The sequence below is a fragment of the Didymella exigua genome, assembly GCF_010094145.1.
Source record: "Didymella exigua CBS 183.55 unplaced genomic scaffold M421scaffold_22, whole genome shotgun sequence".
NCBI classification, from domain to species: domain Eukaryota; kingdom Fungi; phylum Ascomycota; class Dothideomycetes; order Pleosporales; family Didymellaceae; genus Didymella; species Didymella exigua.
The window spans coordinates 272,408-285,185 of NW_022984796.1; the positions used below are offsets into that span (position 1 = coordinate 272,408).

Below are 12,778 nucleotides of genomic sequence, written 5' to 3' on the forward strand. Positions count from 1 at the left end.
TCACGATCTTACTACATTCAACACAGCAAGACCGCCGCATACACGGCATTCCGACTCTCATCTCACGACGTCATGATACCCTTTCAGGCATGATGTGTGTCGCATCTCAACAAGCGTACTAATAGGTTTGGCGTTACCTTTTATTTCGTTCTTTCATTTCATTTCAATACTACGCAACGGCGGTCCTGGGGGCCAACACAGCACATGGGATGTGCATGCACACAAAAGCAGATGACAGCATCTGGAAGGCGTCTCTTCAACCTGACGACCATAATGACCGTAATGGCAAGACAGAAGGGGACGACCCCGCTCTGGCGCACGAAAGGAGGGAAAAGAACCTAACCAGTTCGAGTTTGCGGATGGCTTTCTGAGATACCCGACCAGTGCCCTCAACGGAGCTGGTCAACCCAAAGATTGATATCATAAAATATACCTTAGACTGCTGGCGTCGGCTTGCATCGCGCATCTTGGTCTGCGGCACTTTTGTGTGCTTCTGAATGTGCACTGTCATATGTGATAGCCCCAACTCGTGCCGTTATAATCTCAAGGGCATATGGTCCATGGTTTTACGATGGACCGTCCTTAGTCAGGAAAGACGCTCGTCGGCTTGCACCGACTGACGAGAGATGCGGGTTCGAATCTCGCCATGTCCATTCCTTTTCGGACGATTGGCGGTTAGGTGGTGGGCTGGCACAGACGGTGCTGTCATGGCAAACCGCCCTCTGCAATCAGAACAGAAGATATTCTCCCTTTACAATCTACAAGCATTCAGCGTATCATAAGCTCGGTGAGTCTTGCGGTGATTCTTGTATCGTTTGATTTGTTTCAGTATGCATTATTTTGCGCCGTCCATAGGTCTTACATAGATACGCAATACACACCACCACGTGCTCTTGAACCCAAGAAGCTGAAGACCGCCCGTTCTTATCTAATGAACATGCACTCAATATTCTCCACCGTTGACACAGGTATTGTACAGTGGGCAGTGCCCACGTGGAGAGTGGTGAGAAGGACGCCGAATCGAGCAAAAGCGATGCAAAAAGGTCGAATATCGAAGTGAAAAGCGGCAGACTGTTCATCTGTTCATGGTCTGCGTTGTTTGCTCAGGTCGTTTGCGGCGGATCGTGAGTGTTTACGCCTCAGGGGCAGGCTCGAAGAAAACCTTTCGTGTGATCTGTCGTGTTGTTAGTACATGTCTTCTGCAGGAAATGTCCTCAACGTACAGCCCATGTGCCTGCTACAGACGCGCAGATAGCTGCACTGATGGCCATTGGCCGTGTTCCCCGTGTGCTCTTGAAAATCGCGCCAGAAATCGCGCCGGCCACAACGCTGTTGGTGGGGTCGTGCTTGCCGCGGAGGGCACCAATGGTGCTGTTGGTACCGTTGTAGACCAAGGCAATGACACCGGCACTGTTGCCCAGAAAAGGCCCTCGTCTTGTGACGGCGTTCAGAACTCCGTTCAGGCGCAACCTAGGTGGCATCGAAGCAGGGTTCTTCTGCAGGCCCTCGGACAGCCCCCATGCGCCACCAATTGTCAGAGCCGTCAGGTAGCTGACGCCGGTACCGTAGCAGAGGTCGTCCGACCAACCGCGGCTGGGGAGTGCCGAATGGTCGACGGGCGCCGAGTCTTCGAGAGAGAGGTAATCGAGCGTGTCCTGGTTCAGGCCGGCCAGGGGATGTAATTGCGAGGGATCGAGGATGAATTCTGCGGGGTTCTGAATGGCCGTGGTGGGATCGAAGACGGCGGGCGCAGGCGCGGATGGCGACACGGAGAAGTTGTCGTGTGGTTCCTGCGGCGATTGCGAGGCTGCTGCCGTCGACGACGTCTTGCCAGTTAATACATCCCAGCTGGCGGTGTATTAGTAAGCGTGCAATAGCAGGATTGGTCTTGGTGAGGCGTACACTCCCATATTGAAGGCGTTGGATGGGGTGTAATGCGGTAGTGATCGAAGGTTGCGCCGCGCGATCAATCACGTCGTGGCTATCTCCTAACGCCGAAAATGCCAAAGAAGAGGAACAGAAATATTAGGGGATAAAGGCACACGGGCACAGATGCGCTGGCGATGGCGGCGTGGATGCGCGGTGTTGGCGGTGCTGGCGGTGCTGTCGACTGGCGAAGGTAAAAGTTCAATGACCGCCGCGAGTGACGCTGACTAGCGCCTCATCCTTGCTCTTTCGAGAAGCGTCTGCCCAGCGCATTCCGAGAGTCGGAAAGAATTGCACGAGACACCACACCACCAACATCACGATAAAGTCTTGCGGGATGGCGCTCCCAGAGTACAAGAAGAATTTTCTCGAGACCTGCATCTCCGCTGGTGCGCTGAAGTTTGGCACCTTCACCCTCAAGTCCAAGCGCGTTTCGCCGTACTTTTTCAATGCGGGACTCTTTCATCGCGCAGATTTGCTGCGCTCCATGTCATTGGCATACGCCCAGTCCATGAAGGCCCACGGCGACACCGATGCCTCGTTCGACTTTGATGTTCTGTTCGGCCCAGCCTACAAGGGCATCCCGCTCGCTGCCACAACCATCGACAAGCTGGCTGATCTGGACGCTGCAAAGTACGGCAAGAAGAGCTACAGTTTCAACCGCAAGGAAGCCAAGACCCACGGCGAGGGCGGTAACATTGTTGGCGCCTCCCTCAAGGGCCAGAAGATTGTCATCGTCGACGATGTCATCACTGCCGGAACTGCCATAAGGGAGGCCATCGACATCATCAAGAGGGAGGGAGGAGAGCTCGTCGGCATCATTGTTGCTTTCGACAGACAGGAGAAGACTCCCACTGAGAACGATGACGACGGCAAGCCAGGACCCAGCGCGATTGGCGAGGTCAGGAAGCAGTACGGCATCCCTGTGCTATCCATCCTCACGCTAGACGACATCGTCGAGTTCCTAAGGAGCCAAGGTAGCAAGGATGACATCAAGAGACTCGACGAGTACAGGGCGAAGTACAGGGCCAGCGATTAGATATAGACGAGGACGGCTTATGACGGTGACGTTGGAGGCTCAAGGGACTTGCACTGAAAGTCAAGTGCAACGGGTAGGGACACGGTTAGACAAAACGATAAGCACGCTGGAGGCGGTCGAAGTGCTGTAAATGGATTGGCAACGAGCGTGCTGCCTTTGGAATTCGAACTCACCATTCACGATTGTGAGCATTGTGATGCCGGGCGTAGGATCGCGGTACAAGCTCTTATCGACCATAAGCGAGCCGGTTCGAGGTGCGCGCTAAGGCGCGTCACCCAGATCCGCGACACTTCACTCGAGGCTCGAACAACTGCTTAAGCGCAACACTGATCGCGACCATCTGACATCTATGCAAGTACGTGAACATCCCAGCTGCTTTGCGACGAATACCCGCTCATATCCGCGTATTCAACGTAGCTCCTTCCTTGATTCGGCCATGCTCCCTCTTGGCGACAAGTCTCCTGAACAAATGAATCGCCGTGACGTCGAGCCTTCGACACCGACACTGAACGGTTGCGGCAGCGTCTTCTCTTCTAGCTTGTTGTTTTCATGTTTGAGTATCTCTACAGTCAAATTTTCAGTTGCCCATTTTCCTCCGATGGTGCTGGCACCGTCGCAGCTTCCTGATACCCGGTCCTTCCCCACTTCACAGAAGCCCGGTGGCAGCCACCATATTCTCAGGTCTTGTGGCAGTTGTACTGCCAATCTACCTGACGATGCGTAGAATCAAGGTACCACGTAACGTAGCCTGCAACCCGAAAATGTCCCGCCAACACCAGCGAGCCCTCACATACCTTATCCTCGGCGCCGTAGCACTCGGCACGTACTATACCTGCTTCTGCGCACCTATTGATACGCTTGCGATATCTTTTGAGGACCATGAGGCCTACATGAATGACCACTCGCGACCGTACCAATCCAGACAATCGTACGATTGGAGGAACGCGCCCTTCCGTAACGTAATCAAAACGTACACACCGCTGCCAGACGGGCAACCTCGAGCACTTCCAAAAGTACAGTTCGACTTCCCGCCAGAAACGAAGGCACAACGAGAACGACGGGAGATACAGAGAGTCGCAGTACGGACCGAGTTCGAGCGCAGCTGGCACAGCTATCGCGCGTATGCATGGGCGCAGGATGAGCTCAGACCCATAACCGGGGTCGGCCTTAAGACCTTTGGCGGATGGGGTGCAACACTGGTAGACTCGTTGGACACATTATGGATCATGGGTATGAAAGAGGACTTCTACCAAGGCGTCGAGGCAGTCGCGGCTATTGACTTTGGCAAGTCCGACATGAAGACTGTCAGTGTGTTCGAGACGACGATTCGTTACCTTGGCGGCATGCTCAGCGCATACGACCTCAGCAAGGCGCCTGTCTTGCTCGAGAAGGCTGTGCAACTTGGCGAGATGCTGCACCGCGCTTTCGATACAGTAAATCACACGCCTACGGGTTGGCTTGATCTCGAGAAAGCAAAAGACCCTGAGGGGTACTCGAATAGACCAGAGACCGGTCTCTGCTTCGCCTGCTTGGGATCGCTGACGATGGAATTTACCCGCCTGGCTCAGATCCTCAAGCGTGAGGTTGGAGGTAGCCAGCAGTCGCAAAAGTTCTACGACGCTGTAGCTCGCATCACCAGACTCCTCGATCGCACTCAAGACACCACTCGCCTACCAGGTCTATGGCCAACTATGATCAACGCTCACAAGGAGGAGTTCAACCAGAGTCGCTTCTTTTCTCTCGGCGCTCTAGCCGACAGCACGTACGAGTACTTTCCCAAGATGCACGCATTACTTGGTGGTACCGAGGAGGTATACAGGAAACTCTATACCGACTCGGCCGCCAAAATTGATGAGCACATGCTGTACAGACCCCAGCTCCAAGACGAGGGACTTGGCGAAAGCCTCCTGTTCTGCGGCGATGTACACGTTTCGAGGCCCTCCGAGGCGACGCTTGATTCCGAAATGCAGCACTTGACATGCTTCGTGGGAGGCATGTTCGGTCTTGCCGGGCGTCTCTTCAACACGCCATCGCACGTCCACCTCGGCGAGAAGCTAACAAAAGGCTGCATCTACGCCTACTCAGCGATGCCCACAGGCATCAGCCCAGAAGTATTCAAGACGCTCCCATGCGCCTCTCGCACCTCCTGTCCGTGGAACGAAACCCTCTGGCACGACAAAATCCTCTCCTCTTACGGCACCAGATATGCCACCGACCCGGCTCAGATCGCCTTAGACAAGGGACTACCTCCGGGCTGGACCTCAATCCGCGACAAGCGCTACCTGCTGCGCCCCGAGGCTATCGAATCCGTGTTCGTCTTGTACCGCATCACGGGCAAGCAGGAGTATCTGGATGCCGCGTGGGACATGTTCACGTCCATCGTGGCGCACACGCGCACGCCGTACGCGAACGGGCAGCTGCTCGATGTCACTGGCCAGACGGGCTTTGGCGAAGAGCAGTACACGGTCGGGCAGCGGTATAGGGGGCAGGGTCCGGCAACAGTGAGGCAGGGGAATGTGGAGGACAAGATGGAGAGTTTCTGGACCGCAGAGACGTTGAAGTATTTTTACCTCATCTTTTCGCGTCCAGATATGATTAGTCTGGATGAGTGGGTGTTCAACACGGAAGCCCACCCCTTCAGGCGGCCGAAGTCTGCGGCACAGGACGTGCTGTAGAGCGTTGGATATCTGCAGTCTGCAGTGAGCATGTCCCGTATCATTCAAAAGCACTCCATTACTCGGCATTCATAGACATCCTTACATACAATCCAAACAACCACATACAAACAAGTCTTCCAACCCCCCCCCCCCCCCCCCCCCCCCCCCCCCCCCCCACCCCCTCCCGTGCACCCCAAGACAAGCAAAAAATAGGACACGGCGAGATTCGAACCCGCATCTCCTCTCCCCCTACAGGGATAAGGCGTCTTACCGACGGACAGCTCCCACGCTATAGGGCCAAGGCAGTAGGTGGTATAAGGAGGGGGGGCCCTGCGGATCCATAGGAGCTGCCGCTTAGACCACATGCCCGTTAGATGAGTAATCTTGCGACTACGACCATATAGACACACGGTCTTGCTTGTAGTTGCTGCGAACCGCTTTCTCGCTGGTCTCGAGGAGACAGGAGGGAAATGTGAATTGTTGTTTGCTGTGGTACAGGGTGCGGGTTTGCTGCCCTGCGCAAAAACAGACGCAGCGGTCTTGTAGCAGCGAGGCTGATCGGGTGTTGAATGGCAAAAAAAAATGGACACGGCGAGATTCGAACCCGCATCTCCTTACCTCTGCAGCGACAAGGAGTCTTACCAATGCAGCTCTTATCCCGGTCGCAGACCGCGTGGCCGCTTAGACCACATGCCCAGTGAATTGATAGGATCGGCGCTGCTGAACACTATTATGTATGCTGAAATCCTGCAGTTTTCAAGACTTTAGAAACGCTGGGGTTGTGGGCGTAGTTCGCTGGATGAACGTGAACTTGAACGTGTGTAGTAAAGGTATATGTTTGCGCCTGGTTCTGCACCAGGAAAGGGCAAGTTTTATTAGCTAACGATCACTTAACATGTAATCTGCAAAAATAATTGGACATAGCGAGATTCGAACCCGCATCTTCCTTGCCTCCGGAGAAAGCAGGGTATCTTACCAATGGTGACTCCCAGAAGAAGTCCTTCCTGTTTTGGGCCCTTCCTCTTACAGAAGGGCCCAAAACAGGAAGGCCTTCTTCTGGGAGTCCGCTTAGACCACATGCCCTTGTACTTGATGAAAACGACTGCAACAAGAAAAAGATAAACACAGATATTGTTCGGTCTGTGAATTCTAAGAAGAAGGTGTCAGCTGTAAGCTGCTTGCCAGCGAGGTTGCTCCGGCTTTGTGCTAGTACAAGTGAAGGAGAGAAAACACACAACCGCTACTACATTAAGAGTTGCAACAGCATGGACACGGCAAGATTTTAAACCAAATTTCTCTATCGCTATACAGCGGAGCGTCTGACTATGGAGCTGCCGCTCACTTAGCCAGTCCCCCTAGACAACATGCCCTTGGCTTTGTCGAGAAACATCGCACGAGGCTCATGCTCGAATATGTTCCAATCTTTAGGCCAACAGAGAGCAAGAAAAATCTCCATCTTAACGTCAGAAATAGTAAGCTCCACGAATTACAAAGCCCCTTCGCGAATCGTGAAAGTCGCAGTAAAGCAACAGTCTGAGTAAGGGTAGCTAAATGGGGCAATTACGCACTCGTGACTAGCAACAACGACCTAGATACTGTAACACTAAAGTCCGCATCTCGCGGGCACAATTAGTCAAGAACCTAATGTCGTAGCGTTTTTATGTGACAGAGCACTGCCTGGCTACAAGACAACACGTTGATGGACTGATACCGATGACCACTTTTGAAGCCTTTGTGGTATGTCTCGTTCTGGGTTCTTGTTGTTGCCACTGCGGTAGACTCACGCTGACATTGTTATTTACTGCTTGGTTTGTGCAATGAAGTTAAGTCACCAAAGTTTGCTCCCAGCCAAGGCACCAAACGCTCGCAATCCGGCAACAGGAACAAGAGATTGAGAAGAAGGACTGGACATGGCGAGACCCGAACCTGTATCTCTCCGCTCAGGCACGTAGCTGCGACATGACTAGCTGGGAGCGTCTTTCCAATAGATGCCGTCTGGCAGCCTTTAGACCAGATGCCCTGAGATTGATGAGGAGCGAACGAGTAGGCGTATTGATATGATGAATCCTGGCGACTGTTAAGCCTGAAAAGCGTGTCTAAAGTTGTCAAGAGGTAATATGTCGAGAAACGGGCGGGAAGACACAGAATATCATCGATTAAGTACAGTAAAAACGCTAAAGGCAGTCATGGTATCACAAAACAACGCTCGGAATACATGTTCAACTGGTCTAGAGTGCACTGTAACGATCAGCCCGCGGTGTCATCCACGACCTGCCGCCCACGGCCACACACCAGTGAGCCCCCATCCGCTCACGGCGCCTCATGCACCTCCCCCTCCCCCGTACGATGCGCATACTTGGTCGTAGCTGGCATCTCGCTCCTCATCGCCCCGGGATCCGCTTCATGCGCATCAAAGTACGCCGTCTGCTGTGGCGCACCATGCGCCAGACCCGGGCTATGCATCGGCGCAGCATCGTACTGAACACCCTCATGCTTCTCGCCCATCGTTGCATCATTAGCCCGACGCCGTCGCCACCAGAACGCTGCGCCGCCGATTATAGCCAGGCCGGCCAGACCGCCGATCACGGGGCCCGCAATCCAGGCACTGCTCGAACTGGAGCTGGAGCCGGAGCTGGAGCTAGAGCCGGAGCTGGAGCTGGAGCTGGGGTCGGGTGTGGAGGTGCTGCTGGGTGATGAGCTGGATGAGGGTATTGCAGATCCCGATAGTGCGGCGAATGTTGCCGATGCCTTTTCGCTGAGCGTGCTCGTTGTGTTCTGCAGATAGCAGTTTTTGAATCCGTTTTGCAGTGTTGAGTCGAAGACGACGCCGATGCAGTTGTTTGTCGTGGCGCACGAGTCCATGCACGCTGTGATGTTTTGCGTGTGGATCTGCGTGAGATTCGTGCCCTCGTTGAGCTGGCCGCAATGAATATCGAAGTTGTGATTGCTAGTCGTTGAGTATGTAGTGTCGGACGGACAAGTGGTGTCGATGCGGTCAAACGACGTGATGGTTACAGAGTGTATGATGCCGGCTTTTGTGCTTGGTGTCATGAGCGTGTCGTCAGACCATCCCGTTTTTGGCCAGCAGTTGGCAAACCCGATGCTGTAGTCGGGGTTCCAGGATACGCCTTTGCAGAGCGGAGACTGGTCGGCGCATATCTGTACGCACTCTTCTAGGGTCGTGGTGTGGTAGAAGCCAATAAATAGACCCTCGACGTGTTGTGTGTCCCAGCATGGCTTGGGATAGCCAGACCAACATGTATCAAAGGCATTGATGTCTTTGTTGCATTGAAGCGTGTAGCCGAGTCCGGGCAGGCCATCGATTGTGTGCGTGCTGAGGTCGGTGCTGGGACACGATGTGTCGATCTCTTCGTATGTATCCGAGGCGATGAGCGCAGAATGGGTACCGTCTGTTGAGACAACAACACTGCCGACGGTTGTGTTGCTGTCGCGGATCCAGCATTTGCTGTCTTCGCGCCATACCACGCCGTAGCAGCCTTCGCTGTTCCCCCAGTAGCGCGAGCAGTGCTCCATACAGTCCGCCATAGAGGGAGATGTGAAATATTTGATGTCCATGGCATCTGGATGTGTTAGGCCATGCTAGTAAACACTCAATCTGACAACGCACCATGTCCAGGGTTATTATGGTTGCAATATGTCGTAAAGCTGCTGAGAGTCAGAGAGCATATGAAGGAGCGGAGAAGCAGCTCACTTCATGCCATTCTTCGATAAGTACCCAGATGTTGGACATGGAGTATCATCACGCGCCGCGAGGTCATGACTTCGGATTGGTTCCACAATCACTACACTATGTCAGTCGTTGATCTCTGGTACCTGCTACATCCATTGACTTACATGGCGTCGCAAGCGCAGCGCTGGCCCAGACCAGAGCCAGCAGACTGTCCTTTGGTAGATACATCATGATGTCTCTGTTGTTGTGTCGCTCACTCAAATAATATGCAAGGCCTCTCGTTGTATCATCAGCGCTTTCAGGTGTGTTTCGGATTATTTCAACTGCATTTGAAGAGAGTCGAAGTCCGAAATCCCAGATCCATGGGAAGAACGACACTCAGGCCTCCCGCTTACAGGATCTCTACCCTACGCGCGACACGCGGGTCAGCATCCATGGTGCTTGCATGGACCTGGGCTGTGAGATCGGTACCTGCCAGGAAACAGATTGACGTTGAACCAGCCTCCAATAACGGAGCATGGAAGCTTGCTTGTGCATTACAAACTTACTCGACCTGAACGAAGGAGCCAGTCACAGTCCGAGTCTCTGACTAGCAACGCTCTAATGGGATTAGTCCAAGCCTATCGAAAGGCGCAGAAATTATGGTTGGCGGGACGTTGAGCGAAGATGAGCGCTCGCGGACACGTTGCGAGACATCACCAGCATATTCGGAATCGCGGCGCTTGCTCATTTCCATGGACTCCGTGACAGACGCACTTTATGCTGCCTCTTTTGCATCAAGATGTTGAACAGATTGCTGAGTTTGATTGATGAATGCTGCGGCTTGCAATTTCGGATGTGCTGTCAGATGCATCCTTCCTGCCAGGGGCCTTCACTAGCTCAGCAAGTTCCAGGCCAATCGACTCACAGCGAGGCAGGGGCCGCACAAGGCTAAGCGACTCGCAGCTATTCTCGTCAGCGAGCCTATTTGTGCTGTGGCTTCGTTGCAGAAATTGATGTACAGCCACAGTGTTGATATCACAACCATCGCAGATGTACAGATCGATCTCATTGGAACATAAACTTGCATTACCACACCGGCGTGAAGGACCGGTGCGTAGGTATCTGAAGCATCCTGAACGCCGGCCCATGATTTTTCTACCAGTCGCGCCATGACGGACGATAAATACGACAACACAGATGGCGTCTATCGCCTTGCGGTCTTTCCAATACCACGCTTTCCAGCGGTCTAAAGAGTCGTTAGCAATTTCCAAGTCAAGTTGCGGTGGCGAATAACTTACCAAATGCTTGATCAGTGATCCGGTCTGATGCCTATCGGCCTCACCCTGCCTGGCCATCCTGTTCATCTTCTGCTGCGACAGCTTGGCCAGCTTCTCGGCCTTGGTGGCCGAAGCCTCGTTTGTGACTCCGTCCGTTCTCCTGTTGGTGCTCTGGCTGCGGCCGCGCATCTTAGCCCTCTCGATGGCGTTCATAGGCTTGTCGATGTCCATGGAGTCAGTGTCAGCAGCTGCAGCGCGAGACCTGCTGCGACCACGAGCCTCTTCTGCGCGAGCTGCGATCTTGGATGTGTCGTGGCCCAGGCTCTCCAGGTGAGACTCCATCTTTGACAGCTTGACGGCCTTGGCTGTGCGGGGAATGACGGCTCTGTTCTTCAGACTCTTGCGCATCTTCGCCTCATTGCGGATGAGTTGCCTCTTCTCGCGGATGAGCTCTGCCTTGTACCTAATGTCTGCCTCCTCAGCGTCCTCAAGATCCTCCTCGGACTCGTAGTAGCCCTCAGCCTCGAGCTTCTCCTCTTCGGCCTCAAGAGCCTCAAGCTTGGCCTCAATGTCGGGGTCAATGAAGTCGTAGACATTCTGGCCCATGAAAACCTCGGGAATACGGTCCTCCTTCCATTCGTCGTTCTCCAGCAGGTAGTTCTTGCGCATGTTGAGGTTGTAGACACCAGCACCGCCTTCCATTTCCTCCAAGTCGCGCTCGAGGAGCGGCCTTTCTGGGTCTTCCTTATCATACTTCTTCTTGTTAAGAACAGCCTCGGGAATGGACGTCTCCCGTGTGATACCCCCAAGGGGCTGGGCAACGTGGATGCGGCGAAGCAGCTCGCCGAGACGACCAGAAGGCTCGCCAGCGCTGTTTGTACCAGCCTTGAGCTTCTCCGCATTACGGGCAGCGATGAGACGATCGCAGACGTGGTTACGCACTTGCATGACACCCTCTTGAGTGTTGCAAGAAAGCTCGAGCATCTCGACCTCACCAGACTTCAGCATGCTCTGGAGCTGCTCCTGTGTCTCAGGGTCCAACTCGCTTGGGCGCATAAGATCGATCTTGTTGATAACGATTGTGATCAGCTTGTTGGCGAAGAGGGGCTTGATATTGTTGAAAAGAGCAATCTGCGAAGCGACGGAGTAACCGCACTGCTCGCTGAGATCCATGAAGTAGAGAATGTGAGCGCGGAGATGGGCAATAGCACAGATCGACTGATGCTCAATGGTGTTCATCTCCTCGAGGGCGTGGTCGAGGATACCGGGTGTGTCGACGGCCTGGAACCGCAGCATCTTGTAGTCGCTGTTTCCTTGATTAGCTACAATTCGACGAGCAACTGCAGACTGGTTGGACTCACAAATGACCGACGTAGAGACTCTTCGTGGTGAAAGCGTAGGGCTGGACCTCGACATCTGCGCGCGAGATGTTCTTCAAGAACGAGGACTTGCCAACGTTGGGGAAACCAGAAATGACAAGGGTGCGGGTGTTGGGGTCGATCGAGGGCAGACGGCCCAAATGTTGCCTGACCTGCTCAAGGTAGACGAGCGGGTCCTTGAGCCTCTTGCAGATTGTTGCCATGCGACCCAGCGCGGCCTTCTTCAGCTGCTTGCACTGGAACAGAGACTGTCCATACTTCAGGAGACGGACGTAGTCACGGGCAACGGTCTCAATCAGCGACTTGGCTGTCGACAGCTGACCGAGCGCAATGCGGAAGTGGTCTGCATCGTAGAGGGTGTTGAGCAAGTCGCGGTGGAACGGGTGGATGTCCTGCAGGCGGGGGAAGGCATCGATTGTTTGCGTGAGGCGCTCGGTGAAGGTCTCGGAAGTGTATTTGACCTTACGGGTGTAGAACGCTCGGATACGGCTGATCTTGAAGCCTGCACGAATCTGCGTCTGTGAGTACTGTGCGCCTCTGGAGGTTTGCGCGGAAATCGTACCTGAGTCGGGAGACGCCTCTGGGTCCTGGACAAAACAATGTCCAAGAATTCCTGGCTCGTAGGCACAACGGGGATGTCCTTCCACTGAGTCTTCATTTTGGCAGCGGCGTGGGCGGTTGTTGTTGTCGCTCTGCAAAAAAGTTGCCGTACGATATCGATAACCTAAGTTTTCTGAGTGGGGCGAATTTTCGGGGTCTGCTTGGGTCGAGCCGAGGTGGACCCGCCCGCGCCTCGACCTTCATCTCGACTGAACCTGGAGGTGCTC

The 12,778-nt window shown here is 54.0% G+C and overlaps 6 protein-coding genes across 6 annotated transcripts; 3 read left to right on the forward strand and 3 right to left on the reverse strand.

The window, feature by feature from the left end:
* Window positions 1-821: 821 nt before the first annotated feature.
* Window positions 822-2,182, reverse strand: M421DRAFT_216513 (Tim17-domain-containing protein). The gene is made up of 3 exons (XM_033588270.1): window positions 1,903-2,182; window positions 1,224-1,848; window positions 822-1,174 (listed from the first exon to the last, which is right to left on the reverse strand). Exons 1-3 carry the CDS (start codon window positions 1,908-1,910, stop codon window positions 1,133-1,135), a joined length of 675 nt encoding a protein of 224 aa, XP_033446688.1. The 5' UTR covers window positions 1,911-2,182; the 3' UTR covers window positions 822-1,132.
* Window positions 2,183-2,263: 81 nt separating this feature from the next.
* Window positions 2,264-2,965, forward strand: M421DRAFT_102489 (orotate phosphoribosyltransferase; the record flags this gene model as incomplete). The annotated part of the gene is made up of 1 exon (XM_033586784.1): window positions 2,264-2,965. One exon carries the CDS (start codon window positions 2,264-2,266, stop codon window positions 2,963-2,965), a length of 702 nt encoding a protein of 233 aa, XP_033446689.1.
* Window positions 2,966-3,681: 716 nt separating this feature from the next.
* Window positions 3,682-5,640, forward strand: M421DRAFT_67721 (glycoside hydrolase family 47 protein; the record flags this gene model as incomplete). Its single annotated transcript, XM_033596438.1, has 1 exon — window positions 3,682-5,640. The coding sequence occupies one exon, from the start codon at window positions 3,682-3,684 to the stop codon at window positions 5,638-5,640; it is 1,959 nt and encodes a 652-aa protein (XP_033446690.1).
* A 564-nt stretch (window positions 5,641-6,204) lies between these two features.
* M421DRAFT_93985 (uncharacterized protein) lies at window positions 6,205-7,159 on the forward strand (the record flags this gene model as incomplete). The annotated part of the gene is made up of 4 exons (XM_033598160.1): window positions 6,205-6,356; window positions 6,391-6,452; window positions 6,547-6,791; window positions 6,887-7,159. The coding sequence occupies 4 exons, from the start codon at window positions 6,205-6,207 to the stop codon at window positions 7,157-7,159; spliced, it is 732 nt and encodes a 243-aa protein (XP_033446691.1).
* A 594-nt stretch (window positions 7,160-7,753) lies between these two features.
* On the reverse strand, window positions 7,754-9,753 carry M421DRAFT_422771 (uncharacterized protein). The gene is made up of 4 exons (XM_033593275.1): window positions 9,478-9,753; window positions 9,335-9,425; window positions 9,251-9,288; window positions 7,754-9,203 (listed from the first exon to the last, which is right to left on the reverse strand). The coding sequence occupies exons 1-4, from the start codon at window positions 9,542-9,544 to the stop codon at window positions 7,933-7,935; spliced, it is 1,467 nt and encodes a 488-aa protein (XP_033446692.1). The 5' UTR covers window positions 9,545-9,753; the 3' UTR covers window positions 7,754-7,932.
* A 594-nt stretch (window positions 9,754-10,347) lies between these two features.
* On the reverse strand, window positions 10,348-12,685 carry M421DRAFT_422772 (nucleolar GTP-binding protein 1). Its single transcript, XM_033593276.1, has 4 exons — window positions 12,514-12,685; window positions 11,934-12,463; window positions 10,594-11,878; window positions 10,348-10,541 (listed from the first exon to the last, which is right to left on the reverse strand). The coding sequence occupies exons 1-4, from the start codon at window positions 12,607-12,609 to the stop codon at window positions 10,500-10,502; spliced, it is 1,953 nt and encodes a 650-aa protein (XP_033446693.1). The 5' UTR covers window positions 12,610-12,685; the 3' UTR covers window positions 10,348-10,499.
* Window positions 12,686-12,778: the final 93 nt, after the last annotated feature.